At 41.0% G+C, this 26,908-nt stretch overlaps 3 protein-coding genes across 9 annotated transcripts in view; 2 read left to right on the forward strand and 1 right to left on the reverse strand.

Moving 5' to 3' along the window:
- Positions 1-2,403, reverse strand: part of TMEM169 (transmembrane protein 169) — a 16,993-nt gene extending 14,590 nt beyond the window's left edge. For 3 of the 6 annotated variants that reach the window (XM_050339512.1, XM_050339508.1, XM_050339511.1), the window contains exons 1-2: positions 2,258-2,367; positions 1,619-1,720 (exon numbers count right to left, since the gene is read on the reverse strand). The gene's annotated coding sequence lies outside the window, so the exon portion shown is untranslated. Of the gene's footprint in view, positions 1-1,618; positions 2,071-2,257 lie in introns of those variants that run through there. The other 3 variants (XM_050339509.1, XM_050339513.1, XM_050339510.1) reach the window with 3 other exon arrangements.
- On the forward strand, positions 2,401-19,577 carry PECR (peroxisomal trans-2-enoyl-CoA reductase). Its single transcript, XM_050339514.1, has 8 exons — positions 2,401-2,527; positions 4,699-4,832; positions 11,376-11,541; positions 12,217-12,298; positions 14,533-14,629; positions 16,821-16,931; positions 17,515-17,626; positions 17,749-19,577. The coding sequence occupies exons 1-8, from the start codon at positions 2,410-2,412 to the stop codon at positions 17,835-17,837; spliced, it is 909 nt and encodes a 302-aa protein (XP_050195471.1). The 5' UTR covers positions 2,401-2,409; the 3' UTR covers positions 17,838-19,577.
- A 5,000-nt stretch (positions 19,578-24,577) lies between these two features.
- MAP3K2 (mitogen-activated protein kinase kinase kinase 2) overlaps positions 24,578-26,908 on the forward strand; it is a 52,552-nt gene continuing 50,221 nt past the window's right edge. Inside the window, exon 1 of one of the 2 annotated variants that reach the window (XM_050339428.1) lies at positions 24,578-24,717. The gene's annotated coding sequence lies outside the window, so the exon portion shown is untranslated. The remainder of the gene's footprint in view (positions 24,718-26,908) is intronic. The other variant, XM_050339425.1, reaches the window with a different exon arrangement.

A 26,908-nucleotide genomic window follows, 5' to 3' on the forward strand; every position in this document is an offset into this window, starting at 1 on the left:
CCAGAACTCCAAAGGAGATGACAACTGGAAAAAACTACAGATTAATTCTTTTTCCTAAATGTGTCATTTTGATTTTGGAATTTTAAAGTGATAGATATACCAAGGCAAAAAAAATTCAGATAGTTAACTCCAAAAAATGAAAATTTTGACTCCAAGGCTTTAAATGCAGATTTTCTTCCAAATTCAAGCTGACATATACTGAAAAAATAAATAAAGAATAAGCTGTCTAATCAGACACTATTTTCCAACACATAAAAATTCAGAATCTGAACATTAAGTTTATAGAGTAACATAAATATGAAAGAGCCTTCTGCTTACTAATTTACCACTATGGCTGCATGTAGTGACAGACCAACATGTTTTAGTGCTACCAATAAAATTAACATTCCTTTGTGATTAAGAAAGAACAAGCATATGAGAAGATTAAAATTGATTTTAGTTAATAAGATTTTCTCCCTTTCAGCTTAAATAATTTTGAATTTCAAGCCCTGGAGTAAAATCGAGTCACACAAAGGTACAGTTGGAATCCTTGGTTCAAAGGCAACCCACACAACAGTGAACAGAAGCCACTGCCTTGCTGAAAATGTCTGTGAGTATTGGTTATCTCAGCTCTATTCTTTGTGGATAAATTTTGTACCAGAAGGGGCTACCCTCCACTGGTGGCCAAGGAATGGATGTCTCCTTTTCTCTCCTTCTTCCTCTCCAGTCTGTATCCCTTTCCCCTTTCTCCTCCCACCCATCACTAACAGAATCTTAACCCACACATTCAGTCCCTTATTAATTGCATTTCTGTGGCTACTGAGAAATTCCAAAAAACAAGCAATATATCCTGATAGGGGAAAAAAAATCATTTAATAGTGAAATCAAGGAGGTCACATGAGCATAGAGGCTCTCTGGATTTCCTTTGGAGCCCTGCAGCTCAGTTGGGATGGCAGGCAGGTTGGAGTATGAAGATCTAATTCACTAGCACAGATGAGTGCTTCTCCCTGGGATTAATTAATGATCGCTCTGATACAGCCTGCCTGAGATATGTAGGGCAGCCAGAGACAGTTAATAGGGATCTGTGAAGTCTCAGATTGTGGAAGATAATTAAAGGAGGGGAATTTTTTTTTTTTTTTTTTTGCAGTGTCACTCACAGTGCTTCATGTTTTACCTCCAGAAAGTGGAGTGTTTTAAAACATTAAAGGATTCTACAAACATGAACCCACCCAAAAAGGGCAAATTTTTCTAATGGTTGTCTCACTGGCCTAAGCCACCATGCAGAAATCCACTCCTGTCTTGCCACCCTTTGCTGAATGAGCCTGGACATACTGCTAACTTCTCTATGCCTTCTCTTCCCTACACTTTAAAGGAGGATATACAGCTTCTGTCGAAAAACACTGAACTTCAGGATAAAGATGTTATCCTAAAATTGTCTCAGATTTAAAGTATTAAACCTCAGAAAATGTTTTGGGAAAAGTAAATAAATTTGTTTAACAAACGAGAAAACCACAACAGACTCAGTGATTCTCCTCCCACTTTACCTATATGTGTCTTTTTTTACAAAAAAAATCTCACTGTCTCCTCATATTAGCCAACTCTCCTAAGGCAAAAATAACGAGACAAAATTAAGACATACTTTCAAATATCTCTTCTATTGAAAAGGACAGAGGAGATGCCTGGAAAGACACTGAACATGCACACAGACGCTGCTGGGCACATCAGCGCTGGTTAATATCACCTGCAATTGACAAAGATGCTCTGTCACTTCACTGTAGGATAGAAAGGAAAATAATGTTGGCTGTTCTCTGTGTCAATTGAGCAAATAATACTGCGCTTAGTTAGGGCGATTTCTGGGGCTGGGGGGTGGAACACCACCACAAAGGCATCTTAGCCCCAAATGACTATAGTGGGGACACGGTAAACGCTACATCCTCAGCCCTCAGGGCGCGGAGAGAGGACTCCCCGCCCGCGGGTCCGCGGCCGGCGCACACCAGCACCTTTCCCTGCGCACTGTGACACCCCATGGGCATTCCCCCGGCCCGGGCTCCGCTCCCGCTGATCCTGAGGGTGCCTGCCCGCGTCCACGGGGAAGTTGACCCGGAGCGGTGCAGAAAAACACGGCAACCCGACCGCGGCTGGGGGCAGGTGGGCGCTCGCTGCAGCGGCGACCCCGGGGCGCCACCGGCGGCACCGACCCCTCCCCGGCGCTGAGCGGTGTCTCCCCCGCGGGGTCGGACCTGGGCGTTCCTGACCCCGCACAGCCGCCCGCCCTTACCTGCCGCCCGCGGAGCCGCGCCGCAGGACCCCGGGCACCGCCGGCAGCGCTGATGCCTCCGCTCCGCCGCTGTCCCCGGCGCTGAGCCCCGGGCGGGCGGGGCCGCGCGTCACTCGGCGGGGGCGGTGTGAGGGGACGGAGGGAGGGGGAAGATGGCGGCCGCGGGGCGCGGGCTGCTGGCGGCGGGGCTGTTCCGCGGGCGGGTCGCCATCGTCACCGGCGGCGGCACCGGCATCGGCAAGGCCATCGCCGCCGACCTGCTGGCGCTAGGTGGGCGCGGGGAGGGGCGGAGGCTCCGCGGGGAGCCCCGGTGGGGCAGCGGGGCGAGGAGGGTGCTGGGGGTCGGATGAGGTTTGAGGGACGGCCGGGGAGCGCCCGGCGGGCTGCGGTGCCTTTGGGGGGCTGACGGCGCTGCCAGGAGCGCCTGGGTGGGACGCTGTGACGGGGGCGGCGAGGGCCACAAGGTGAGGTTGGTGTGGGGCTGTGCCCTTTGGCCCGCTGGCACGTTAAAGGTTTTAAGCACAGCGGTCACAGTGAGGCCGTGTTAAACCCGGACCCTTTCTCTCAGACTCTGCCTTCAGTGAGTTTTCATCTTGAGTTAACTGGAGGATTTATGGGTTTGTTGAACGGAGCCTTGCGGAGCAGTGTCGTTTTGAACTGCTGTCCACACAGTAACATCAGAGACGTGGTGCTTCTCTCTCACTGCCTGTGACAGGCATGTCCTGAAGTTGAAGAACATCACTGTGTGCTGAGCAATGACACATAATGCCAGTCAAGAAAAAAAAATGAAGTAATGTCAGCTTGTGCAGTAGGTACCAAGTGTACCTCATGAGTCATAATATCTCCCTCTCCCAATTAGCATAGTTAGCAAAAATACAGTCTTTTACTGGTCTTTATTCTCTATCAGTGTGTGTATTAGTAAGCGCTTAAGTTGATAGATATAACTGTGCTATCCTTTTCAGTATTTGTGTTAATGGGTAATTATGTGTGCCATTTTAAGGACTCTGCGTTAGTCAGGTGGTTGTTCAAGTGACTGGAGTTCTTAATTTAAAATATCAGGAGACCTCAGAGACTACTATCTTTCCGTATGTTGTTTTAAGATGGTCACTGATTAAAGGTGAATCTCCCATTCCTAGGGATACGTAGTTGCAGCACTTCTGGAAGAATTCAACTAATTTTTGGCTGGTTTTTATTTTGGGGGTTTTTTTTGGTTGGTTGGTTTGTTTGTTTTGTTTTATGTATATTTTCATAAGACAGCCTGACTCAAATGAATAGCTTGCTGCTTCTTCCTCCCTCTAGTTATTTTGAGTTGATTCTGGTGTTTGATCACATGAGAGGCCAAATTCCACTTGGCAACAGAGGAGGGGAAAAAAAACCCCTACACCTGGCAAGATGTGAACTTTTTTTTTTTTTTTTTGACTGATTGCGGGTGTTGAATTGGTTTTTGTTAAAGCAGATAAGCAGTTGACCTGGTATGAGGAATGGATGACTTCTGCTGGGATACTAAGGTTATGGGAGCAGCAGAGCAAACTGGGAGCAAGACTTCCTTGTCTACTTGGCAGTGGGAGCTAGTAATTTGCTTATCCATGATATGAAATTTGCACTAGTATTTGCATGGATTTGCACTAGGAATTAATTCAGTGTGCTTTGGTTTAGTCTATGTGGTAGCAATTGTTGAATCCTTAAAGCTGTCCTGAGTCCACTGGTGTGACAGAAGAAACTAGACTGGTTGTAATGTGAGTGGTTGCCTTTAATTTGGCATTTGCATTGTTTTTTCTCTGTAGAATGAGTCCTTCTGCCTCCAAATGCTGAAAAAAACCCAGAATACTTGAGCTCCTGCCTATTTTTTCCCTCTCCTTTCTGCAGCTAGGATTCTGCAGTGCCACAGGAAAGCCTCTTCCTGCTGCCTGTAGTCTGCAGATAGGGATTAATCTCATGAGCCTATTATCCTTTCCTTCGGTCTCTGTAGGGTTAAAAAGCAGAGCATTACATTTGCTCACTGCTAGTCAAAATTACAGCCAGTCACACGGTAAGATTATTTTTGTGGCTTTAGAAGCAAGCATTTTTTTGTAATCAAGACCTGCTGAAACATCTTTAAATCACTTAATTGATAAATGAGGCAGCTGTGAGCAGAGGCAGCAAAAGTGATGTCTGAAAGCTGCTTTGCTGACTCTGCAACTCACAGGCTATCTTCCCCTCTGCAGGAAGGAGAGGGAGCCTTGTGGACTTTTTTTTTTATTTATTGCTCTTTTCCTGCCACAAAGGGATCTTGTTGCTAAGAAGCACCTGACATCAGTCATTTCTCTCTCTTGCAAGAACTTCAACATTGTATCTTCTAGTCAGTGACTAATGATGGTGCATTTTACCAGATATCTCCATTATGGTATTAAAAAAATAGCATAATTCCATTAGCTGAAGAATGTTTCATTTTGTCTCTACAGGTTGCAGTGTTGTTATTGCCTCTCGTAAATTTGACCGATTAAAAGCTGCTGCAGAAGAACTAAATTGTATGTTTTCTTCCATGAGTCCTGCCAAAGTGACACCCATACAGTGCAATATCCGCAAGGAAGAAGAGGTAAAGACTAGTGATCTTGTTCTGAGGCTTCATATGTCAAAAGCATATTGTGTATATAAATTCTCACATCTCCAAAGGTCTCTGCCCCCCTCAAAAGTAGCTTAGATCAGAGTATGTGTTTTCCGAGGAAAGACATTTGTTAGCCACCTGAGCAAGAAAACATTTGTAATTGCAGATGTTTTTCCGACCAGGCTTACATATTTCAGAAGTTTCTGGGAGAAGCAGGCCTTGGAACTGGCATGTTCTAAAGCAGAGCCAGAGCCCACTTAGTGTGATTGTTTGTCAGATTTCTGTGACAGAAGTGAGGGGGTGTAAACTTGTGAAGATGGAGACCTCAGAATAGTTCCTTCAAACAAGAAGGCATGAGATCTCAGTGCTTGTGACTTGACACAAGTGCCATGCATTTTCATTTTAGCTTGTATTAAAGCCAAAAATCTCCCCACAGATTTATAATATTTTAACCATGTTTAAATTTTGGTTACAGTTTGAGGTGTGCCTCATTGCAAACTTTATTACTATTCCAGTTGATTTTTTTCTTTTTTCTTCTTATTCCAAAAAATGAAAGATCAAGAGCCAAAGTCCTTAATCCAGATTCTTCAGAAGTTTGCATGCATCTCCTAATTTTTTATCTGTATAATTAAATATTTAAAAGTCCAACTTCAGGTTGGATTTTTAACTTATTGAAGACAACTAGAAAAGCTTCCAGTAACCACTGATTACTACATTTTTTTTAACCTCTCAAGGTCTCTGTTAAATAACTTACATATTAATGACCTTCAGAAGCTATGAAGATTCCGGAAATAACCTAATATATAACCATAAAACAAATAAAAAATAAAATTTTTCTCTCCGGGAACAGTGTGTGCCATAAAATATTTATAGTGATATACTCAGACTTTCTCTCCTGAAGGAGGTGAACCCTGGGGCTGTGCAGTATGTCACTTCACCTAGCAGTGAATTTTAGACTTGTATTTACTAGCATCAGCAGTGCAACATAATAGGTTATGACAGATGTCAGAGGGCAACTTACATGATTAAAGCTACAGGAAAGAAAAGAGGTAAAGAGAAAAAGGCTTAAGCCTTTTTCGTGTCTTTTTCTTGCAGAAAGTACTCTGGGAGGCTTAATAACTGTCTGCATGTGAGTCTCATTTCTGTATCAGTTTAAAAATGATTTAGTGGGAACTAAAGTGTTCAATGAGATGGTACAGGGCTTAATGGTGAAATGAGGTAGTCTCTGCTAAACTGCTGTTCCTCCTTTGTTTCCTTCTTTGGCTAAATAACTATTTGACAGGCTTAAGTGGCTTTGAAAATTTTTGAAGGTGCTTTTGAAGCCTTCTTTATAGTGCTGTGTAAAGCGTTTAGGCATTATTCTGTCTTACAGGTAGCCATGCTGATACTTGAAGAAACTTTTGTCTGTGCTATTACCCTGCAGTTTTATCACAGAATTGTCCTCTTTCCAGTTTAGTTTTAAGCTCTGTTCATTTAGAGACATGCCAGAACTTTCTTAAAACTTTTCATATGATATTGGTGAAGCTTCTATTGGGTGTCATCTGCCAGTGGAAGTTCTCTTTAACCATTGTCTTTTCAGGTCTGTATCTATTGAAGAAAGGGTTCAGAGGAATAAGGCAGATTAAACTCCAGTCTTGAATTTATCAGTTGTTGATCCAGTTTTATAGTTTGACTCACTTCAGTTCTTCAGCTGCTCTTACTTCTTTCTGTTGAACTCCTTTTCAGAAAAAAATCACTTTGAAAATTTCTTAAGCTCTTTGCTGAAGATTTGAATAAGGAATGCAATTTCTGTTGTATGTTAACATAAGAACTTGTGTATCTGTTAAACAAATATTTATCCATTCCAGATGCCCATCTCCAAGACCAGATTTTTTTAATGGTTAGAGACATCCTGCAATTTTTGTTCTTTAGCTCTTGGTTTTCTGGCTCTGTTCTCCTTTAGTTCTTCAATGCTTGAAATTCTCAAAGATTACTAAATCCCAACCACTTGTTATTTAATTTTTAAAATTACTATTGAACCAGAAATATGTGGACCATGTTTTCAGCTTTTCAATTTGTAGTGAGGATAGCACTTCTTTACACTTAGATATTTCTGTTCGTAAGTTGAAACTAGATAAGCTCAAATTAACAATCGTTAACTTACACTGCTGAAAACTGTCAGAACTGAGACTTGTGGCAGGTTTTCCACAACCCACTGCTTACTATTGCTTATTTATGATGTTTGCTAAGAACAGCAGTGGTGAATACTTTTTTCTAATTTGCACTTGGTTGCCTTGGGGAAACTAGAGGAGAAGTACCTTTGGGCATTACTTTGATTCAAACAGCATCATACATCCACTTTCAAAACCTACTCCATTCTTAACCTAAAGTTTCGTGTCTGGGACTTCAAGTCTTAAAACCAGGGATCAGTAAGAGATGTAGTGGAGGATTTTCTAGCCTCGGAGGTTAATCTTAAGTAGAGGCAACACAGTAACACAACTCACTCTACTATTTTCACAAACACAGAAAGCAACAAGACTTGTACAACTGTGTTGGCTCTGTATGTTACTCATTAATAGTTTTACAACTCATTGTCTGCTTTCAGCTTAGTATTAGTGAAGAGTATTTACCTCAGAAATCGAGGAGACACATTGTTGGGTAGAGAGAACAGCCTCTGCAAGGATTCCATGTGAGTTATTATATCCTCTTTCTCAGCTCTTATGCCGGGTACCAAAGAACTTGTGCGGGAGAAAAACATTATAAATGTTTCAACAAGGAAAAAAAAAAACCTTAGGAGTTCAAGCCCTCTTAGATGTCAGAACTGATCCATCACAAGCTACAAAGCCCAGGAAGCTTCCTGAGCAACTCCATAGTTCATTTAGTATATCCTTCTGTCTGACATCTCACTGAAGTCTTTCTAAGAGTAAATCTTGCTTTTTAAGGAAGCCACCATGATCACCTGTAGGAACAAGCCATCTGTTATTACTGTAACATGGCTTTTTTTTTTTTCATTCCTTCTTGTCCATCAGTTCTGCATTTTTCTAAAGGCCTCTATGAATCCTGTCCTGATTTTCATTTTATAACCAGGCAAACTGGAAGGAGGAACTTTGAATAGAGGAAATTTCAGAAAGATGAAGGTACATTCAAATTTCCAGATTATTATTTTTTTACCTCCTATTGCAAATCTTAAAGTAACTGACCTACTTTGAAGATGACACAGTTCATGCCTCTAGTTTGGATCTGTGAAGTTCAAGCACTGGAAGATTTATTACTCATCACATAGTTCAATATGTTTGTTAGAGCTCTTTCTGGCTTAGCAAGAGTCAAAGAAGGTGCAGTGAATTAATTGCTGCAGAAACTCGATGGCGGATATCACGGGAATAGCTTAATTAATTCACATTTTTAAGTCTCTAAATCTTCATCCTCAGAAGCCCTCTTGCTTTCTAGCAAAGCTTACTTTTCATTTAACATGCAGGAAATAATCCTCCTTGATGGAGGATTTTAAACCACTGCATAACCTGTCAGGCTTATTTTTGTCATGAGTTTGCTGCTGCTTTTTAGTAGTTTTCCATTGAGTGTTCTGTGAAGGATAAAATCCTGTTTTTATTTTTTAGAATGGACGAGTAGAGGGTTCTGGGATGCCAGGAAGAGGATCTGAGGCTTCTGTATTCTGTTGTTGTAGGGCCTTATCCTGGAGCAGTGGTTGTGCACCTCTCCCTTATCCTGTTGTCTGGAGTGTATGTAGTGATAGATGTTGCTTCTTAATGATTATGAAGCTGAAGTGATTCTAATTGTTTGCATATTTGCTAGCACTGCCCACATAACCTGTTGAGAACAGGTCAGTTTGCTCTTGCTGAGATGCAAACCAGACAGCTCTGTTGTGTGTGTGTCTTTTCCAACCAAGCTCTTTGTCCAAAATCCAAGGACATAATTAATCAATTTCACTGCCTCAGTGTAACAGTGGCCAGAGCAGAGAGGAGAGACCCCATCCTTTCTCCATTATGAAAAGAGCTGTCTGTTTACCTCTCTATGTGTTAGGAAGGGGAAGAAAGTGTTTGTGGGTCTTAAATGTTGAGCTATGATAAATCTATTGATGAGGCAAGACATGAGGAACTTTTACCCTTGTAAAGCCTTTTTGCTATCTGCCGTGGACAAACGTTTCTTTAACTGACACCTAGATAAGTAGAAGACATGTTTAGGTAAGTGGAAGATAAAAACTTGTACTTCTGGTAAGCCACTTCTGTTCTTGAAGTCAACAATTCAGATTTCTGTGCACAGAATTTTCACACTCAAGCTCCTGCTGCTGGACCAGACCCCGAGGGTAAAACCTGTCACTTGGACATCTGACAAACAGGACTTCTTCAGACAGACTCCATATAGTACTACTTAGCACATACCTTGTGTCTGAGTTCACTAGTAGTTTTTCTTTTCCAATAAAGCTGTAGCTTAGCATAGGCTCAGTTGGTTTATAAATGCTTAAGGCCTGTGTGAAGCCTGTAGTGGAAGACTGTGGCTTGTGGGGGAGTTGAGGGTAAGAGATTCCTGTTGTTGTACTTATAAATAACACAGCAAAAACATGAAGTAAAAATGTCTGTTACCACTGTGCCAGAATGCCTACTAGTTCCAGTTCCCAAATAGTAAATCTCTAACACTCTGTAGTGGGTTGTTTGCCTGTTAGTTTTACTTAAGTTCAGGGTGACCTGTGAATGCTTGTGGACATTTGTCCAACTGCTGTCATCTCAGTTATCTGTGAAAGTATGCTACTGCATAATACTTTTGAGTTGCAGTCACACACAAATGTCCCTTATTGAAGAGCTCCAATGTTCTGGTTATGTCTGAAATGCCTGATTTTGCTCCTTTCAGTCTTTTCCAGAAGAATGTCCTAAACTAGTAGGTCTACCTCTTGAGGCTTTGCTTTGCTTACAAAGAGAGTGTTCAGTAACTTTTCTAAGTGCATTTTGAAATTATAGGACTAGAAAAGGATCTTCTTGAGTTCTTGCTGTGATTTAAATGTGTTCTACCAGTCTCTCCTCCTCTCTGTACTGCTGGCTGCTGTCATGTTTACTGGGTGGTGACTGGGAGAAGCACTGCAATGATGTTTCTTCTACAACACAGAAGACATTGTGAAAATTGCTACATTTGGAGGCACCTGAGCTGTCACTAGAGAGCCTGCTGGCCATTCCTGGTTTTCATAAACAGAACTGAAATTTGAACAGTCCCCCCCCCACCACACACACACACTGGAGTTGATCTGAGCCTGTAATTATTATAATAATCCAGTGTATTATGGCTGTCACAGATGTTTTGGTTTTCTAGGGCTTTTTCCCCTGAGAAGTGCACCTCAAGGTGCAGTGACTGATGTTAGAAATAAGATGACATTCAGAAGTTAAAGATGGTAGTTTAAGTATCAAAATTATTTCCTTAAGGCCTTCTTTCTCAGCAGGCATTGGTCTTTCAGTCAGCCTTCAGTCACTCTATGTTTGTTTACATTTTTTTCTTCAGAGAGGTGCATCCTCACAGGATCCATACTATCCTGTTAAATCATCTGAAACTGTTAGCAACAAAAGATATCAGGCAGCTATTTATGAGACTGAGTTGCTGACATGGTGAGATGCAGATCATGCATTGCTTGCTCTTTTTTTTCTGATGTTTTCTACTGTTAACTATATACAGAGAAAGGCTGATTGATATCCTTCCCCTAGTCCAATCTGTTTGAGCAGCAGCATCACTGCAACTGTTTATTTTTCTGGTGGTTTTTTGGTCTGTGTTTTATTTAACCACAGATGCTAGTAACTTCATGTATGCTTGAGTAGGCAAAACCGATGCATGGTATCTAGTTATGACTGATGATGTAAGCAGGAAATGTTGTCCCATTTCCCATTTTTTGAGATAAAGGTTAAATTATTTATTAGCTGTTATGGAGTTCTTACTACTGCCTTGTAATAATATTTTTGCTAAAGAAGACAACTTGTATTTCCAGCATTTTTTAGAGCTCATGTTTTGTAGGGTAACTAACCTTCTTGGTCTGTGTAAGAAGATTGACTGTTGCCAACTCATATGCCATAGTTTTAGTGAATGTACAAAACTTCTAGGTAAGAATGTTAAAACTCCACAAGATGACTTACGTTTTCTGTTTAGAATGCTCATGTGTACTGGCCAAATAAAAAAACAGTAGTTACCCTCTATGGAGCTCTTCAAGCATCTGATGTGGACACCCCCACCCTTTTGAAAAATGTCAGGGGATTCTCTCGGTAAGACTTGTGTAGCTTCTGTGCGTGTTTGACTATACAGATCTTCAGCAGCTTAAATCCCCTTCTTCTTTCGGTGCTGGTATTTTATGTAGCACCTGCATTATACCAGCAAGGTTTCCTAAATAAACATGGACACAGCCCAGTCCTTCTTGGCTGACTAAACCTGTCATAAGGATCTTACAGCCTCTTTGAAGGCTGGACCTCCTCTTGTTCTGTGAAGGGGTATGAGAGAGAAAATACTGTCTGAGAGTGAAATTGGGTACAGGGCTTAATCAGCCTACCACACTAACAAATATTATTTCAGGTAGAAGCTTTGGTGAAGTCTACATTGAGTCTACATGGGAAGATTGATTTCCTGGTGAATAATGGAGGGGGCCAATTTGCAAGTCCATCTGAAGCCATCCGTGCAAAAGGCTGGAATGCTGTAATAGACACGAATCTGACAGGGACCTTCTATTGCTGCAAAGCAGGTAAGGTCTGAACATGAAGCTTTTTTTTGTTTTGTTTATTTGTTAACTTTTTTTACTGCAATACCAGAAGACAAGAAATATTTCCCTACCTTCTTTTTTCCACACTCTTATCTGACAGTGGGTATTTGTTTTCATGAATCTCATCCAAAGTTTTGCGTTAAATGATACATTACATTTGTTCATATATACAAAGATACATTTGGGCAAGTATGATCTTCTGGTTAAGGCCAGGTTTGGGGAGACAGTTGGCTTGGATACTCACTTAAAAGACTATAGGAAAATCACTTAACTTCTGGGGCCTGTATTCACTGTGTGTAACACAGGAAAATACTTTCCCTTCACAGATATAAATTTAAGCTTAAATTTAAGTATGGCACGTGACTCTCAGATAGTAGTTGGAATGTGGAAGTGAAAGTAATTTACATTACATAAATAGTAAAACCATGAAATCTTGATTTCCACCAAATGCCTCTTGACAATCATTGAGCCTTACCTGTACTAGACCTATCATCCCATAACCTCACCTCTGCCTTGGCAAGAGTGTGGTTCAAAGAGCAGATTTGGGAAAATGTGTACTGTGATTGCAGTTAGGAGTCCAAATTTGTCTTCCAATTGGCAAGTTCATTTGTATGCATTTCTTCTGATATTTATAGGTTATCTTCCTCCTTCATACAGTGTACAATGCCTGGATGCAGGAACATGGAGGAGTCATTGTCAACATCACTGCTGCTGTGAGAAATGGGTTTCCTGGAATGTCGTAATATATATTTTCTTTTTACATTTTCCTATGTTTTTCCCCTAGAAGTACTAGGTGCTTTTAAACACTTCAGAAAGGTGTGCACTGGGCAGCATCAGAGTATAGAAATACAGCAGTTTGGTCAAGAGAGAGCAAGAGTATCACTTGGCTGAATGTGTGGGGATCTCTTATTAATCCAGTAGGGACTACAGGAGTAAATGGCATCTCTGATCTCTCTCAACTGTTTTGTAAGAAACTATGCAGCACACCATTTCCAGTGAAGCTTTCATTGAAATGGTGTGCTAGTGGGATCTAGTTGGATTGAAATGCTCTTTGTCCAAATTGCTGGAAAGTTTGCAAGAACTTGGCACCAGTTGCTTTTCTCTTCTATGCTCAGTTTGCAGATCTTGATGGTGCAATGAGTTAAGGAAATTGGACCAGGAGCAGGGGAGTAGGAGGAACATTTCTAGTCCGTTACCAGATTTTGGCTTTGTCCTTCAGCTCACATAATGCCTGCCTTTCCTGTTTTCCTTTTTACTCCCACTTTGTAGTCATCTTTCTTGGAGAAGGTTTCTGATGCAAATAGAATCAATTCTATTTGCCCTGCTCCTTTCTTGACTGGGAGGAGGCTCATGGCTACAAACATACTGCCATGTTTGTAGTTGTTTTATACTGATGCAAATGATTACAGCCATGAAAATGTAGCATCCTATCCATACTTGTACATGTAATACATTTGTTTCTTTACCCTGAAAATGGAGGTGAGCAGGAGTTTTCCAATTTGAAACTTGCTACCACAGAAGTTCCAATGTGTTGAAAGGGAGTTATGCTCAGGAAATCAATTGTTTCAGTTATTTTCTTTTCAAAGGAAATTTTGAAGTTGTCAATGTGCTGCATGTTGACAGTTTCTTGAAAAAGAAATCTGAATTTCCTCTTTGAAACTTTCTTTTCCTCTTTTCCTCTTTTTTTTTTCTAACTTTGAAATTGAGTTTCTATTGAAGAAAACACAAAAAATATGATGCCTCAGAGCATTTAGGCAACAATATACTTTGAACAATGTGTTGCATTACATCTCTTTGTCCAGCATTGAAAGTTTTCAAAAATAACATGTTTTAAGGAGCAGCAGAATATTTTCTCTGTAGCTTGTTCTTGGCAGTACAGAATAAATGTCGAGATCCACAGGGTGGTGCTGAAGCTGCAGTTATTTGAGGTTCTCCACTGTGGTAAAATCTGCCTGAATTGTCTCAGCAAATATGCTGAAGCTACATTTGAGAGTTGAACCACAAGAAAAAGCTAATTCTGTGTAACAGTGAACAAATTTTCCTAAATAATTAATGTTCATAGATGTAGGTGGATAGACAAAATTACTTACAAATTAAATTCCTGCTGAATTGATACTCATTGTAGAAATGTACTATTGAAAAAGATTTGCCTTTACGATTCCAGCCACCACTTTTGCCGAAAGTCACCTGGTACAGTTTTCCATAAGTATTAATTTTTAACATAAAACTTGTCAAGTTTGCCCATAGTGTACTCGGGGGTTATTCATACGTTTAGACCAGAAATAAATGAGTTATGTTTCCTTACATTTTTCTTCAGGTTTTTGTATTCTTTCCCTGGTATTTGAGAAGCTGTTGTATCATCTCCTCTAAGTCTTTTTTTTAAGCTAAAGAACCTAAATTCTGTTTGTTTTCTATGAGTCCAACTGTCCACTATTCCTTATTGCAGTAATTTTGTCTGCATTTGTTCAAGCTTGTAATCATTTCAGACTAGTCTCCTATAGCAGCAAGGTGTATGACTTCAACTCTTGTTGTCTCTATCTCCATCCATCTAGAGTAACTTTTGAATAGTGACTGATTTTAATCATGTCTGTCAGAAGGTTTAAACTGTTTTTCAGACCACTGCCCTTCCAAATCTTGCTTTACCTCTGCAGCCTACAGGTAGTTTTACACAGCTTGAACTTTACCTCCTTGTTTCACATTTTATGAGCCTCCCTCTACCGTAGAGTAGCTGACCTCATGTCACACTGGGGGAGGGATTGTAAATATTTCCAGCAATGACAGGAAATCATAGCATAGCTTGTTGAAGCAGTGAAGCTATGGTCAAACTTACAAACTAGAGAATCGCTGTCTCTCAGAGGGTTGGTCCAGCCACAGAAAGCTACTCTGACTACCCCAGTGAGACTGCAGTAGAATTAATATTGGGCACTCCTGGCTGAGGGAACAGATGCTTCCTTTGCTTTCTTCTCTCAATAGGCACTCAGGAGCTGCAAGAGCTGCAGTGGATAACCTGACCAAGACTTTAGCATTGGAATGGGCCCACAGTGGAGTAAGAATCAACAGTGTTGCTCCTGTAAGTACTGGCAAATTATATGATTAAACTTAGCAATCGTACATGTTCATAATTAAAGCTTTCAGGCCAAAAGGGATTCTAAAATCTATAATCTGTAACTGATTTTGGATTGTTTATGCATTTATTTATTTGTAATCACCTCATCTGCGTTCTTCAGGTCATTTGAGAGTGTTTTGTACTTTCTGGATGATGAGTCAGAGGATGTGGGATAAAATTGCTTCTGCTTTCTGCTTTGACTTGGCACTCTAGGTTGTTTTTTTTGCAGCTTAATGAAATGATACTGGTACGAGGTGGTAACCTGTTTTACAAAGCCTTGACATGAGATTACTGAATGCTTTGTGTTTTGGTGATGGATACATTATTTCTGAGTTCATGAAGCTTTTTTTTTTTTGAGGTTCAGGTATGCTGATGGTTTCAACCTGTGTTTACAGAGTTACTTTAAAAATCTCTGAGTGTTAACATGGTGCCTTTTACTCTGTGTTGTACATGTTAAGTTAGACTTGCTTTAGACACGAAGAGAACGTATTTGGAGTGGACCTTCTCTCAGAGAAATCACATGTAAAAATATGTGTTCTGATTTTTTTTCTTATCAAATTCATGCAGACAGGAAACCACTATACAGGTCAGCTAAAATATGCCTGCCACATTTCTGAGGAAGTAGGCAGCAGATAGTTTTTTTAAATAACAGTATGGAAAGAGCAGCTATATTTTGTACAGGATAGTACTGCAGATACAGAGGTTATATGGAATCTCTAGCTTTAAATTTTGAGATTGTGTGTTTTGTTGTGATTTTTGTAATCTGCTCTTAACCACAATTTATTTTGCATATTTACTCTTTCGAAATCAAAAGAGGAAATGTAAATTTTGTGCAGCTACTTCTACATTCAGGAATTATCCTACCTCACGTAAGTGAGTGTCGTAAGTGAGGTGTCATGTTTGTTTAAGTGAACCCTAGGAAGGTGTTGCTACTATTTTTGTAGAATGTCTGTATATCCTGTTAAGCCCCTTGTCCGAAAACATCTGGCTGTCTTTGATTGGCATAGCAGAGAATGCTTAATGGCAGATGTGTGATGATCATTCAGGTAGTGGCTTTTATGTAGCCTTTGTGAGACCTAATTCATCTGGAGACTTGTTAAATATTAACATCTACTGGCTTGTACTTCCTGTTTATTTGTTTTTTCTGATTTATCAAGTCTTGGGGAAGTAAGTAATTAAGACAGCATTATTATGTGAATATACTTTTCAGGCATGCTAATTACCTAATGAATCATGGTGATTATACATTATAGCACATGTCAAAAGAAGTTTTTGACAAGCAAACACTTCAGGGGTTTGGCTCTTTCCTAAGTATTTGCTAGCTTTGTTACTGTGCTGGTAACAAAAGTCCATGTTGTAGTTACAGTGATACTTCTGTCACCTATGTGGACACACCAGGTCTGTGGTAACAATACAAAACGTTACTACTTTAGAGGAGCAGAGTAACCTGTAGGGAATCGAGTCTCAGAGAGGGAAACCTGCATTCTGAAGAAAATAGTTTTGCATAATCACATTATACAGATCTCTTAGAAATCTTAGTATGTACTTCATGGATGAATTCAAATTTTGTTATTTGACTTAAACTTCAGTCCCAAAGATTGTGTCCTGACGGTGTTCCCATTGATGTAGCCTTCATCTTCCCTCTCAAGACTAAACTGGACTGAATAATCATCAGAGCAAATACAGTCACCTTTTTCTGTTTCTACAGCAGCTAAGTAGGGAGAGTTGGAATTCTGACTGAAATCTGCTTCCATAGTTCGCAATAAATCAGTCTTGTGTTCTTACAGATGACAAGACGCTATTGAGAACTTGTTCTTGGGGCTTTGTAGTTTCCTGCTGTAAGCTAACATGAAATGCTTGTAATTTCAAAGCAGCCTCTGAGTTTCTTTATACTCCATTTTTTAGTTATTGAAGTGACAGCGGAGAATTGGAATAATCAGAAGTATTGTGCTTGAATAGAGAAGTGGCTGGCAGCCAAATTACCTTCTTGTATAAATTATATTATTCCATTACATTTAAAAACTTGCATTCAAGTGCTCTTTAGATAGTTTAATCCCACAGGAAATCAGTGATGACAACTTCACAATTTTAGAATGATCCATTTAAACATATGCAAGAGAACTTAATTTTTACTGTGCTGTTTTAAAATTACTAGGGACTAGTATTTTCGGAAACTGCTGTTGCAAACTATGGAGAGCAAGGTATAATGATGTGGTTAAAGAGCATACCAAAGGTTCCTGCCAAGAGGTCAGCAGTTCCTGAGGAGGTAATGTATTTCAGAACATTTGTGATATTTCTACTTCTGTGTCTCTATTTAGAAGCCATTTTATTACATGGAGAAAAAAAATACTTAATTCTGCACTGCGATGGAATATTTAAAAAGAAAAAAGCTTGTAGTAATGTGTAGTCATGCCAAGTGGGAGACTTAACCAGTAGTCACTGATATACTGAAAATTTAGTTCAGCTGCCTCTTACAGCTGAAGTGTTTCATGGTAGACATTAGTTCCTGAAGAAATTGATTTCCAGCAGGAAGGAATGAAAGAATGAATATTAAGGTGAAAAACATTGAATCCTAAAAGTACTTAGCTCTCTTCTACCAAAAATGTGCTTATTTGATAAATTGGTCCACATTTTTGTTTGATTTTTAAGCATTTGATGCTGAGAGCTTATTGTTTTTCTTTTGTTAAGTACTTGATGTTCATCTCTAGGAGGATGATTTTAGGACTGTTATAGTTTTCGCTGAGTAGAAAATATTAGTGTGTCTTACCTGTGTAAGTTTTTACAAGCCTCTTTGACATGTACAGTTCCCAGTGGTCTAAGAAAGATTAAAATTGTAATTCTTTTGACAGATCTCTCCTGCAGTGTGTTTCCTACTATCTCCAGCTGCTTCTTTCATAACTGGGATAACCATGGTTGTGGATGGTGGCCAAAGTTTATACAGCCATACCCTAGAAATACCTGGTAAGAAATGGGCTACAAAATAATGCCCTTCAAGTGACTGAAGTTAGGGAATGGGAGGACACAAAAGTAAAATGCCTGGTTTCTCAATCAACTAAATATGTTCTTTTATTTGTTTTCCTCAGATCATGACAGATGGCCTGCACCACCAGAAGGAAAAAATTCTGAAATGCTGAAAAAGCTTCTTTCTGGCGAGTTCAAGCCAAAGCTGTAAAAGAAGGAGATTTCACCTTATTCCCAGTTACACACTTGCTCATAATCTGACTTTGTGATTTGAACTTATCATTCTCATTAATAATTTTATTTCTCATATGTAATTACACTGAGTGCCTTGATTTTCATTGGTTTATATTTAAAACTTGAAAGACTGTACACAGTAAATATCTTCTTTGAAAACACTTGCCATTCAGTCTTTTAGGAAGGGGAGGTATAAAAGACAAATTGTCCATTTGCATAGGGATTAAGTAATGAAGAATCCCACCCAGAAGTGAATAGAAAGAATACTTATTTTGAAGTGAAGGGAGCCAAGAGGGAATGTTTTGGAATCCTTCAATTTAGGGAGAAGGTAATTTAAATATCTTGTTATTAGTTGCATCAGTAACCATTGAGGTAACTGTTATCTGTATGCTATTTCTGTTCAGCCACACACTGAGTGCTCAACAATGGCTTTAAAGACCAAGGACAGTAAGTATTTCTCTGAAAATAATTAAAAATAAGGTGGAATACTCTTATTAATATTTCAAATAAATTGGCATATCATATTGGGAATCTTTTGAATTGCTTGCAAATACAATCACACAATAAAGTTAAACTGACTGCTACTTAAATGTGATAATAGAATAATCAGATGAATTTAAACTTGAATATACAGTTAAAATTGGAAAGTGGTAGAGATTCAACTATTTATCATGAAGCAAAATCTGTGGTGTGTAATGCAGTGCTCTCTGCAATGTGCTATACTAGTAAAGGAGAGATTTGTAATCCTTTGTTTACCAGTTAAAATGTTTTATCCATATCTTACAATGGTAACAGAACTTTGTTCATCAGTGTCTCTAAAATAGATGTGATTTTTGTGAATAATGCAGAGATACCATTTAAAAACCAGAAATCTTGCAGTGTATCACTTGAAAAGGCTGTGTTTGTAGTTTTTCTTATTCACTTTAAGGCAAATGTTCCCATGTCTGCCATCTTTAGTGAAAATATAAAAAGTAAGTAATGACTGTGTTTGCTGTAACAACTGAAATTTGTGGAATCAAGGTACTGCAATAGAAGTGAACTTTTAATACTTCAATTTGAATGGAATGTAAGAGTCTGCCAGTAGCTTGTACTCTGCCAAGATGTTTGGCCTTCGTGTTTTTCAGTAAAATATAGGTTCTTACGTAGGTACATATAGATTGCTTTTCATGAAAATCTAAATTCCGGTTTTGGGTGGGACGAGAGGTTTGAGTCTAAATACGTGCTCTTTCGGGTGTATTCTCCTTCCTTAGTAACTGGATGATCATTTATGCAGTTGTGAGAAACTTGTTCAGAGATGAAGTCAGCTTTTTTCAAACCTATTGTGGAAGGTATATTTTGATTATTGCAAATATTAGTTCAGGGTATGCAGTAAGAGAATTCCTGGAAGCAAAAGCACATGTTAAATAACTAACTCTAGAAGTCTAGCCTTTGCATTAAATGAAATTATTTAGTTTATTAAGACATTATTTCTACTTTCTTAACATCTTTCTGGAAAAGAAGGTTAAATGTGAACGTGTGTGCTTGAGGCTTGTGGAATTTACTTCCCCTTTGTTTGAATGTGAGTTTCTATGATACATATGGACTGTGAATTTGATGTGAGATGGAAGTGAATTGCTAAAACTAAATTACTTTTATTATATCCCAGAACTGTTCACTGCAGAATTTGAGTATAAACTTGGAAATAATAAATTTTTCATCTTGCAAATTTCCTCTTTAACTATGCTGGAGTGTGAATATTTATAAAGAGGGGTCTTATATATGTCGTGATGGTGAAATGCATCATTCATCTCAGGAAATGGAATATTAGGAAAGTGAGCATTCACCTGTGTGGGTGATAGGTTCAGTCTGCAATTAATAAACTCCTTCACAAGTAAGAACTATAACAAACCTTTCTGCTTGGGATGAATTAAAGGACCTTTTATTTGATGTCTCCTTCTTCAGCTTTCAGCAAAGCAATGGATGCACCACGAAGATGAAAGCTAATTCTTTAGAGGAGGCTGTGGGTGCTTTTTCCCTAGCAGGAAGCTGAAACAGCCAGCATTTGCAGAGCCATGAAGTGCTGCAGCTTAGTACAGTAGGAAAATATACTCAGAATGCTCTGGTGTAAGAATACAGAAGATGCATCCTCAGAAGGACAAGGGGAAACATCAGTGTTCTCCACTTTTTTCTTTTTCCTTTTTTTTCCCCAAGTAATACCACTAACGTTCCCCCTACTGTGCACAACGTTAAAATGCTTATCACAGTTTGTTAGATATTAGGACAGTAACTCCTCGCTGTAATGGTTTAGCAATAATCACAGGCATTTCTTGTTTGTTGGTTGGTTTTGTTTTGTTTATTTGCATTTGTTTGGGTTTTATGTTCTTTTCTTGCACCATGAAGGACATGAAATGTTTAATTCTCAGAACAGAGATTTTATTTTGATCTTGTCTCTTTGGTCCGTTCTTATGCAGATTAAAATTATTTTAAAAGTTTTGCAGTGCCTTGCAGGAACCCAGTGTTGTGTCAGCTGGCAGCATGAATGTTTGTGCTGTTAGTGCTGCAGATAGTATCAGCTGCAGCAAAGCTCTTCCTATGCCAACAGCCCTTGATCAAAGGGCATTGAGAGGTTAAAAAGATGGGTGTGGTAGCAAAATATCCTCGACCTGTGTAAGATTTGGGTATCTGAAGTTCAGAGAACAGGGCTTGATGTTATTTTATTTATTTTACAAGGAAAGTGAAAGCAACTATGAGAAAAGGGCTGAGGAATCAAGGAAATACACTGAAACTTAAATGTTTGCTGCATTGCACAGTTGTAGTAGTGCAAAGAGAAGACTGTTGGAATGACAGTTACACTTGCTATTCTGTTAGAAATCCCTCTTTGGTTGCTTTAATATTTACCTCTGGCTAAATCTGTACCTATTCTGCCTATCCCTTACCAGATATTTATTTGACTGATGAATAGGTGCTTATCAACTGCTACTTTGTTCCACTCTCTGGTGTTATATCTTGAATATGTGTCGTAAAACTTTACATTTGTGACAGCAGTTTAGTTCAACTGTCAACTTTACTTGCCTTATGTTTTACAGATACTGTGTGTGTTATTGCTCATTCAGAGTACTTATTTAGCATAAAATGAAGTTTGATTATTATGTGGGTTTACTTAGTGTAAAATGAAGTCTGGGTTGTAAAAATCTTCATTCTTTAAAGATTTATAGTTTTTGTGTTTGCTAAAGGGAATATAGTCTGTGCAGTGTCATTCTGCAGTAATGTCCATTGTCTACCTTAAGATATAAATTAAAAAATATGAGGCAACCATTGCTTGTAACAAGCATTTGTGGCTATGTTTAGTCTTCTGAATAGTTGTATAGAATATCCCATATAATCTTTGAGAAAGTGTGCTCTTTGCCATGGTAATTTCATATACTTCTCACCAGCATCTCCCAGTTTCCTCTTGCCATCTCAAGTAGCAGACCTGTGTTAAATGGCTGAGCACTGCAGGCATTGGGGGAATTGTATTAATAAAGTCAAGAATGTCTGTGTTCAGGGTTACTGAATGTCGCTGAGTCCTAAAGGTAAATGAGTTGCTTCATAAACTTCAGTGATGGGGTTGGAGCAGAGAAACCTATCAGTACTGCTGCCCAGGCTCACTTAGAGTGTACAGTACATCTTTATGAATCTTCCAGCAGTGGTTTAGGACTGTCCTCCCCAAGCCATTTGCTCTTCCTCTCTTTTGACATCAGCATTCCAGTGATGGTGCATTGTATTGGGAGGAACTGGAACTGCTGAGATGCAGGCACATGTTTCTTTCTGACATGGAAAGGCAGAGGAGTGTAGCAGACATGACTAGTAAAGGTTTGAAATAATGCTGCTGTTCACTTAATGCATGTGAGCTGGATTTAAATTTGTAAACACTGTTGGCCCTCCTGCTGGTGAGGAAAGACTGGATCATGTTATAACATTCTGGCATCTCAAACTTTACACTACTTTTGTTCCCAGAAGAAGCCATTTTGTCTTCCCTTATCTGCTCTGTCTGCAGCAGCTTGTTCCTTTGCCAGTTAACCCCTCATTTGCTTAAATACATGTGAAATTAATCTCTAATGTAACCAGATTCTTTTCTGGATGTAGTTCAAAATGTGGTAATATGGTGCCAGCTATAGGAAGGAGTGGTGGGGAGGCTGAGAAACTTGAGGAGAAAAAGGAGGAGGATGGCATGGCTATGAAAAGGGGCTGGTTTGTTCCCATTTAAAGTTTAGAAGCTATGGCTGTAGTGTTGACTTATACAGGCGCTGGTTAGCCTCAAGCAATACATGTAGGAGGTGAGAACCTCTTACTGCAATGAGGTATTGATTCTGGAATTCAGGGAGAGCCATTCTGCCAGATTTCAGTCAATTGCCTGAGTACACTATCCTAAGATGTGCTTACCCTATAATTTCCACCCCCACACCTCCCAGTTTCTGTTGCCTGTACAGGATTTGTACTGAATGCATAAATAACTGATATACTTTATTGTAGCTCCTGTCAGCTATTTTTATACTGTTATTTTCCATATCAGCAATTACACTGTTTCTGTAAGCTTTATTTTGCTCCTGTAGCATGTCACCTGATCCCAGAAACATGCCCCTGGGTTTGGGCTGAGCTCAGTGTGAGCCACTGTCATAAGTGCTGGTCCCTGGTGTCGATAGATATTTTTTATCTCAAAGTCAATATTTAGCTATTTATCCTGTTCCTTATATTGAAAATGCTGTGATTTAGGGATTATGATGCTTTAGTACTGATGCCTCTGCAAAGTACTGTTGCGATGTGAGAGTGCTCTGAGCTGTGCAGGCTTTGTGCAGATATACAAAGGACCACATGGGCAGAGGAATGTGGGATGATTTTCCACAACCCTTGCTGGCTTCTTCTGAAGTGAGGGAACTCTGTCTTGAAAACAAACTGTTCACTAACCCCTCCTCCATTAGTGAAATCCATTTGCAGGGTGCTAAAGCTGACAAATGGCCATGAACTGTAACATTAAGGCAAGGGAAACACTGGATGTGTTTTCAGAGCTGTGTAAGCAGCTGTGGCTCATTGATCTTGCTTGATGGTGCAGGAGCATCACACATCAGCAGTTTTCTTGGCTCTATTTATTTCTTGGCCCTATCATTTGGCAGAAAAGGTCACCTTTTTAACTGTCTGGTTCAAGACTCGTGGTCATGACAAGTGTCTCATGAACACCGCTGACAATTTTGCCAACTGTGGAACAGAATGTCTTAGCTGTGGGAGATGACTATGTCTCCTTCATGTTGGCTCTGGAATCAGTGTGATTCAGTGCCCTGTGCCTTTCTTGGATGTGCTTCATCAGTTGGTCTTTCTTTAGCACCGTCCTCTTCAATGGATTTTTAAAACAATGCTAGTATTTGATTTTATCATTCTCTACAGCCTATTTCAGTGGAACATCGCAAAACAATCCAGCAATGGACCTGATGTGCAATTTTTTAGTTTCATATGTCAATTTCAATGGGAATTGACATGTACAGCTTAAACTTCCGTTCAAGTGTTTTTTCCCCGGATTTGTTTAGAGTGATCAAAATAACCCCCCAGCCCTTGTTTTGGGTAGGTTTTGAGGGCTTGTCCAGGCTTTACAAACCTCTAATTGTCTTACATTTTCAATACCTCTGAGCACATGACCAGAAAGCAGCCTGTGAGCAGCAGCTCAGCGGGGATTACTGTGCTCTGGAGTCAGGTGCCGCAGCACAGATCACAGATCGCTGTGCCTCGGTCCAGCGCTCTCCGAACACGCATGGCCTGCCAGGGTGTCTCAGAAGGGCGTTTGCTAAACATGCACAGGTCATTCGTGCATCTCGTACACAATGGTTCGTGCCTGTAAGGTTATTGTTAAACCTGTATAGAACTAATTACAGTGCCATGGTATTATTTACAGTCATCGGCTACTTAGACTTCAAGGGTTGCAGTAATAGCTGTCCTGCTACGTATCAGGGACTGCTTCCTCGCTGATTAATTTGGGATAGCATCCTTCTTCCTTGCGTGTGTTGACTTCCTGAGGGAAGCAGGTGGCTCCTGCAGAGAGAGCTCAGCCAGTCCTAGGAGAAACGGGCAACATGAAGGCGGCAGCGCCGTTCTGAATTGTCTTTAAAAGCGTCACCGGGGGGCTGAGGCAGCTGCCTCTCCGGGCCTGGCAGGGGCGACGGATTTGTTGCAGCGAGCGCTGGCCATGGTGGTGCCGGGGTGCGCGTTCACACGCTGCCCTTCAACGGCGCAGATCCCGCAGCCGCGGGAGCGCACTAGGCCGGGCCTTCCTTAGACTCGAGTCGCCTGGCTGGAAGCGGAGCAGGAGCCGCAGGGCCCCTCGGCCCGCGGGTGCCGCGGAGGGCCCGGCCCCGGCCGGGACTCGAACCGGGGGACCGGGGGGGAAGGGGTCCCGGCGCGCACGCGCCTCGGCAGCCCCGGGCGCGCGCCGCCCCGTCGCCGTGACGGCGCCGCGCGGTGACGCCTCGCGCTCCCTGCCCGTCACGGGGCCCGGCGCGCGCGGGGCGGAGCTCTCGGGCGGCGGCGGCGGCGCCTCGAGCCCCACGGGACCCCCGGCCCGGCCCGGCCGCACCGGCACCGCCACCGGCACCGCCACAGCCACCACAGGCACCGCTCCCGCCGCCCCCGCCACCACCCGCTCCCGCCGCGCCGGCCTTCGGCGCCGCCTGTCACCGGCCCCGCCGTGCCCCGGCGCGGGCAGGCCCTGGCCCTTCCCCGCCCCCGGGGGGGTGGGCTCCGCTCCGGAATCCTGGCCGCTCCCTCCGCGCCGCCCGCCCAGCCGGGGCTGCGCCCGCCGCCGCCGGGCAGCGCGGGGGGTCCCCGGCGGCCGCCCGGCCTCCGCCGTCACACAGGTCGGTGGGTGCGCGGGAGAGGGGCGGGCGCGGGGCGGCCCCGGGGTGCGGGAGCCCCGGCGGTGCGGGAGCCCCGCGGGCGGGTCTGTCCGGGCGCCCCGGGGGGCGGCCCCGGCTCCCGGAGATGCCCGGTCCGGGGTGCGCGGCCCCGGCCCGGTGCAGGTGGAGCTGCGCGGCGGTGCAGTTGTTTGAGGAGCCGGGGACACACTCGCTGATGTTCGCTGCTTAAATTGCAGCTGCGAAACCTTAAGTATTTTACGAGCTTTGCAAATATTCCTGTGTCCCCCGTAAACCTCGCCGCGATCGCGCGGTGATGCTGTGGGCTCTCGTCTTCAAATTGCTCTGCAGTGGTAGCGGTGCTGTGAATTGGGTATGTAGGTCAGATACTGCGAGATGTTTCTGTCAGGGGAAAAAGTGAATGTTGGATTATTTATTCCCCTGTTGTATTTGAAGTGCATTGCAGCACCCACGAGGTTGGGGTTTTTTTTTTCCCCCGGTTTCCTCTCTTGCTTCATAAATCTGGTTTTAGTTTTTGGCTGTGGAATTACTGAAGATCAAAGTGCTAATTTAGCTGAGCACTCCTAAGCTGTATTTTGTCATGAAGTGTCTACTAAGAGGGTGGTGAAAGATAGTAGAAACCTGCCTTGAAATAAGGGAGATTTCTAGTCCATGCAGAAAATGTCTCTCAACTACAACATTTCTCTTCTTTAAACAATGCAGCACGTTGCAGAGTTAGAGGCCTTCAGAACTGTGTTGCCGTGTGCATGGCAAAGACGTGTTTGCAGAATGAATGTCTGCAGGCTTGTCTTGCATTCTCTCATGGCAAAGCACTTACCAGCAGAATACCCTACAAAGCATTCTTTTCCTACGGAATTCCCTATGGATATTTTTCAGGGAAGGGGCATTGATGAGTTAGTATTTATGCCACACTGAAAAACCTTAGAAGGATTTTCTTGGTTGCTATTTTTTCCTGCTTTCACATATGCCCTTGCTTACAGTGGCCTGGTAATTAACTGCTTTCCTCGGAAATCTATTTAAAAATGAGAACTTGCTGTAATTCCTGTTTTCATTACGCTTTGTGTTCCATCATGATTGCCACTGAAATGTATTGAACCCAAATTTGATTCAGATATTGATTCAGGTAATGAGGCTGTATATAATTAACTTCATTTTCTTAAGGTTTTATTGTATTTTGATAAAACAGAATAGGAAGATAACATTTATCAGATTGAATCATTGCTGGAGAAAAAAAATAATTCTGGGTAGAGTTTGCCTTGATGAACTCTGTGTCAGTGTTTAAACAGGTGGTTTACCTGGCACTAATGGAAGACTATGGCAAAGAAAACAGATGTTTCTGAGTTGCTTGCCTTGGCTTGCTGAGATTTCTAAACTGTCGGAGGAAACTTTTTAAGATAGCTGTGGTGTTTGGTATTCTTGGGAGCTTTTATAGTATATGTGAGTAGGCAGAGAGCTGTGACAGGTAGAATTTATTAAAGTAGTGAAACAAGAGCATGATCTTGTTTAATATTGTGGTAGGGAGGCTTTTTTTGTTTGTTTGTTTGGTTTTATTTGCTTTACAATGATAAAACTAGCTAATTTATGGTAAAAATAAAGAACCTTTCAATTTTGGTCATAGACTTGTCAGTGGTTCTTTGTTGCGGTTGTTTGGAAAGCTAGTCAGTGCACAAGCTTGTGGAATTTAAAGCCTTTGAGGATAAATGCAGAAGAGATTGTTTTATTATGAAGTTTTCTTCTGGAGAAAGAAAAGAAGTTGATCATGCTGTAAATTTAGTACACATTTGTCATTTTTACTTCACGTTTTTTCCTTAACATTTCCTAAAATAAAGTGTTCGTAGTTAAGTACAAATCAGAATTATTGGTTTTTAAAACCCTATCACTAATAATTAGTATTTATGAAGAATGACTGGAAAAAAAGCTTTGCATATTTTAGCAATCTTAAGTTTTATTTTTTGTCTTTCATCTTTACTGCAGGCTGACTTTTTACATCAGCAAACTAAGTCAAAAGAAATGAGTACAAGTAATTTATTTTTGTGATAGGTTGTTCAGTGGCTTTCTACCTGGGCATTCTGTGAACTAGAAATAATGTTTTCTTATGAAATGCAACGTGATAATAATGGATTGATTTTGTTCATTTGTTCTCTCTCTTCCACCAAACACACAAACACGGGTG

The sequence above is a fragment of the Myiozetetes cayanensis genome, unplaced genomic scaffold, assembly GCF_022539395.1.
Source record: "Myiozetetes cayanensis isolate MyiCay16 unplaced genomic scaffold, myiCay2020 scf9, whole genome shotgun sequence".
Classification (NCBI taxonomy): Eukaryota; Metazoa; Chordata; class Aves; order Passeriformes; family Tyrannidae; genus Myiozetetes; species Myiozetetes cayanensis.

Coding starts and splice junctions, on each gene's coding strand:
- PECR (XM_050339514.1), top strand. CDS start 2,410: ATGGCGGCCGCGGGGCGCGGGCTGCTGGCGGCGGGGCTGTTCCGCGGG. Junction 11,542..12,216: donor CTTCTATTGCTGCAAAGCAG/GTAAGGTCTGAA, acceptor TCCTTCATACAG/TGTACAATGCCTGGATGCAG. Junction 16,932..17,514: donor GGTCAGCAGTTCCTGAGGAG/GTAATGTATTTC, acceptor TTCTTTTGACAG/ATCTCTCCTGCAGTGTGTTT.